Below are 5,000 nucleotides of genomic sequence, written 5' to 3' on the forward strand. Positions count from 1 at the left end.
CGTATATGCGACCAACTCAAATTCGTACATTCTTAGTGTTGCTACAAGCGCCCACCACTAGAGGGCGACTACATCTCGGCTTATCAATGGGGAGAAGCGATTCTGTAGCCTAACCGCCACTGACTGATGACGTCTTCTCTTTTCACTCCTCTTTATTTTATGATGATCATTCTAGCACAATGATCGTTAGCAGACGGCTCAGACAAAAGACAATGAAGAATAAGATGTATTTAGGCTATAATACTAAGCCATACATGACTATTAAGGCTACATGGGAATAGTTTATAGACCTGATGGTGAAGTGCAAAACAATGATCATAAATAATCAAGGTTAATTCGAATGGTATCTACTATGGCACGACTATCTCTGTATATAAAAGACCATAGCCTACAATGTTTGGAGGTGATTCGACAAACGGAGAGGAAGAGCTCATTACAAAGATCAAGGGTCATTGTCATTAGGTCAAGTTCCTAATCATGAGAGCGACCCATCAGGAGTCTTCGGGGCACTAGCCAACATTGCCTCTATATATATACTGTATATATATATATATATATATATATGGCATCTCGAGCTTACAGTCTCCATTCTAAATGAACTGTCGGGGGACCCAATTACTCAGCAGTTGGGTGCGCGCGCCGCTGAGAGGGGGCTCGTCGGCCCCTGTTCTCTGACTGTATGAGGATTCTCCTTCAGAAAGCACACACACACACACACACACACACACACACACACACACACACACACACACACACTCAAACACGCCCCCGGGAAACTTTTTAATATTCTGGTGGGTGCGCCGGGGCCCTGGCACAAAAAAAAAAAAAAGAGTGCAACTCATTGGCTCCCTACGAATTCCACTGACGTCAGCGTGCGAAAGAGCAAGATTCCGTCTCTATGTTTTGGGGCGAAATATGATAGCCTTTTAGTGTCATTCATTATGCGATCAATTTGTATGCTCAATAGACTATTCCCACCACTCCCCCCCCCCCCTCTCTCACTCTCTCTCTCTCTCTCTCTCTCTCTCTCTCTCTCTCACACACACACACACACACACACTCACACACACACACACACACACACACGCACGCACACACACACACACACACACACACACACACACACACACACACACACACACACAGAAGATTTTTTTTACATGATTGACACAAGTTTTCATGTCGTGGAATGGGGGGGGGGGGGAAGCTTTCTCCTTTCCAATGTCAAATGCACCACCGACGCACTTTCAGCAATGCGCATAACTCATTCGCGTAAAAGCATTTATGCCATAGAACGGCAATATTTTCCGAATATTTTGGAGCAAATGTATCATATTGTGAATGTGTGTCTGTCTTCACTCATTCGTTTCCAGTGACCGGTGTGTAATGCGTCTCAACACACGTCCCTGTACACCTCCACACCTAGTGAGTCCTTCATCCCTAAAAATTCGTTATAGCCTTGAACACATACACAAGGTCAATGAGAAGACGATTGAATTTATAGGCAAAAATCGATTGAAAACTTCGGCCAGGTATAAACGTCTAAACGTGGAGATAGCATCTCGCCAAAAATAACTGTTGGCCCTGGGGCTATAGCCTAACACAAAGGCATTATTCAGGCTATTCATATTTTTCTAATTTATTTCGTTTAACACTGACATTACATACATAGCCCTACGAAAAGCACGAACCGATCCATTCTAGGATATGAAAGACAAAACGTGAGCTTAGAATGAGAAGGTTCTATCTCCGTTTAGGGCAGTTCAGAGATATTGGGCGTCAAAGTTCTTACATTCCATTATGTTTTGTGAGATGGAACCTTTGTATTTTATGAATTACTAACTCAAAAATGTCAACATTTAACACAGGCATTAATAAACACCTAATGGATCAGATTATGTAAAAAAACTCAATTTTGACAAAAATTGAGATAGAACCTTATAATTCTAACGTCACGAAAATGCATAAGGCTTTACAGGCCCAGGAGAAGTGATCACTTTTCGAGTCCAAGTACTCGCTCACCTTTGCAGACACGAGCTTGTCGGTGTGGTCCAGGGCGTTCACGTGCGCCCGGGTATCACCGCAGTAGCTCTAATGGTTGTATGGGGGGGATGAGGGGGGGGGGGGGGGCTAGGGGGGCTAGGGGGGGGGGGGGCTAGCCTTGTCTAGCAAATGAGAAAATGGAGAAAGGGGGAGTCCGACAGTCACTTTTACGTCAAACATGCGATGTGGGCGTGAAGCAGATAGAGAGAGGAGAAAAAAAAAAAAAACGAGGCATCACCGCCCTCCTCACTTTCCGGGGTGCACCATTCCTCTCCTCTTCGCCTCGGCGATCGCGTAAAAAACGGAAACGGGAGAAACAGAAAGAGTCGGTCTCGGTGATCTCCCAGCTGGAAGTTGACGGCTATGTGTGATGTGTGATGCCCAGACTTCAACATCGTTTTTCCATCCAAGTTTTTAAAGATCTGTCATACGCCAATGGTTTTACCACACGTAGAATGGGATTAATTTGGTCCGGCAGATATATCTCACTGTTTCTTGCTGTTCAGTTAGGTGAGTGGACCATTTCACGGTCGTCCCGTAATTTTTTTTTAAGAATATGGTTATTAGGTAGTACCGTTATATTTGAGTTAATATACAGCCTCGGCCTAATAGTGGCACATTTAAGTTATTTCCAATTACCAAAATGCACTGGAATATCAACTATTCGATCGTTTCAGGCTATGTATGAAAATTAAACTATTTACCTGGCTTGCAATAATAGAACATTGTATAGGCTATAGTAGCCTATATTCTATGGACTGTGAGCCCAGATCTGTATGTTTTTTATTTTAGTAACTAGATGTGATGTAAAATATCTGACTTTTGTTGTGTTTATTGAAGCGATGTAAAAACAAAAAAACAAAAAAGCATGCAATCTTACGGAGACGTATTAGTTGAAATAGGATACTGTAATGTTTTTCGTTTGCATTGCATAACGTTAGCGCTATAATAAAGGACCGCTGCTCCTCAGAATCCGGTGGTGGTGACTGAGGGAGTTATTAATAATTCATGACACAGCAGCCGATCCATTGTAGAAAAAAAAAAACTCAGAGATGATTTGACTTGACATGATTTGTGAATGGAAAATTGTTTTTAAAACACTCAAAGAATAGCCTACAATATAGATACCGAAGTAGCTGTTGTGTATATTGTCATCGTACCTTTGGTACATTGATTAGTTCGCTGTAGCCTTAGATATACGTGAAACATCAGATATCTGTATAACGGATTTCAAACGAATGTTGCATTATTGTAGTAAGATTTTGTACGACATTAATAGTATAGCTATTTAAATACGCAACAAGCAACTGTCGTGACAGAACATTTGTCATTTATTCCTCCAATTAATCAGAACGCATTCGATGCTGATTTTAAACCAGCCCATGCAATTCAACGAATTATCCACATCCAAATCAAATATATACTGTAATGTGTTTCACTTCCTTCCTCCAGTACATAGTTTATTTGATGTTATATCGTTTAGCTTAATTCTAAATAGCTTATTATATGTGCATTGTTGGCATTACAAAACGGTAACAACGTATGAATGGTCACATTTAGCCCTCGGGTATTACCTGATGTGTAAGTGTCAGACTGGGTCCTCCGTATGGGCTTTAGGGCTTTTAGGGGGGCATTCAACCTTCATTTATCGTGTTTCCCTCTGTGCAAAGTCTTCATTTGCTGCCTGCGGATCGAGTAGCTTTGACTTGACAGTGTAGGTGGGTGTGACTGGTGGTCTATTGCAGGCTGTTGTACACCGTATGAGCATCTATTGCGGGCTAAAATTGAGGCACGAATGTGAGTAACACGTGCTATGGATTCTCTAAGGCTCTGTCCTCATTTCACATTTACTAACATGGAATAACCCCTGAAATAAAATGATGAAATAGGGTTATAAGAATCGATGTAAGTAAGGAACAGACATGTCCAACCATGTGGTTAATATAGTAGGCTATAGGCTAAACGAAATAAATTAAAGCATATGGGTACACAGATAAAGCCTATAGTTATTTAGATCTGTGCATAGTTTTTTTTTACGGAATGCTGCATGCATGACTCGCATGATAGCACGAATGTGCACGGGAGCTTATTGTAGTAAATCTTGCAGTGTTCAAGGCTCTTGTGGCATGCGTTCATATTCATAACCACATTCATCAAATGTTAGCCTAATATGGTAGCCTGTAGAATGTTACAGGCAAGATTAATTCGATAAAACCATGTCACCATTCCAAGAGAAATAACCATACAATGGCCATACACTAATTCGTTCAGGTTGAGTGTAATTTTGCAATAATGGTCGTGCATGCACAGTGCGGACCTGGATACTACTATACGTACGCTCATATCTCCCAGGTCCTGCACTGTGCATGCACTGACTACCATTATTATTATACTATTATTGCTGGTTTTCGAGTGGCACGAGAAGATCAATACATCAGTTCACGCGCCGTTCGATGTGACGTTATTTGGTGACCTTGACAGATTTCACTACAACATTCCGCATAGCATAATTGTGATGACATATTGCAGGTTACAGGAGCCATTGCAGGATGACAATGAGACAGGGATGCCTAGCCTAACCGTATTGCTCGGAACATGTGTGTACTACCTACACGTTGGTGCATATCACCGTAAACAAATACGCAATTAACATGAAGACGTTCGACTTAAACTCCCAACATCCTGCATCCTTGCTTATATGAATGAATGAATGAATGAATGAATGAATGAATGGTCTTTATTGTCATTTATATAGTACAGGTACCATACAACGAAATTTGGGAGGGGGGGCTCCCCTGGTGCTAAAATACTAAAAACAAGAAGGGAAAAAGAGCTGGTTTACATAAATAAAGGCTATATGTACACTATCCACTATACTATACTATACAAATAAAACACTGTGCTGTACTCTATGCTATGCTATAAATATCCTAACATTTCGTATCTCTGAACCTTAT

At 41.2% G+C, this 5,000-nt stretch overlaps 1 protein-coding gene across 1 annotated transcript in view; it reads left to right on the forward strand.

The window, feature by feature from the left end:
* Positions 1-2,341: 2,341 nt before the first annotated feature.
* The window catches only part of nrn1a (neuritin 1a), a 6,598-nt gene continuing 3,939 nt past the window's right edge, over positions 2,342-5,000 (forward strand). The window contains exon 1 of the mRNA XM_080544503.1: positions 2,342-2,553. Coding sequence (XP_080400629.1) covers positions 2,421-2,553 — 133 coding nt within the window. The 5' untranslated portion in view covers positions 2,342-2,420. The remainder of the gene's footprint in view (positions 2,554-5,000) is intronic.

The sequence above is a fragment of the Nansenia antarctica genome (assembly GCF_963989245.1).
Source record: "Nansenia antarctica genome assembly, chromosome: 13".
NCBI lineage: Eukaryota > Metazoa > Chordata > Actinopteri > Argentiniformes > Microstomatidae > Nansenia > Nansenia antarctica.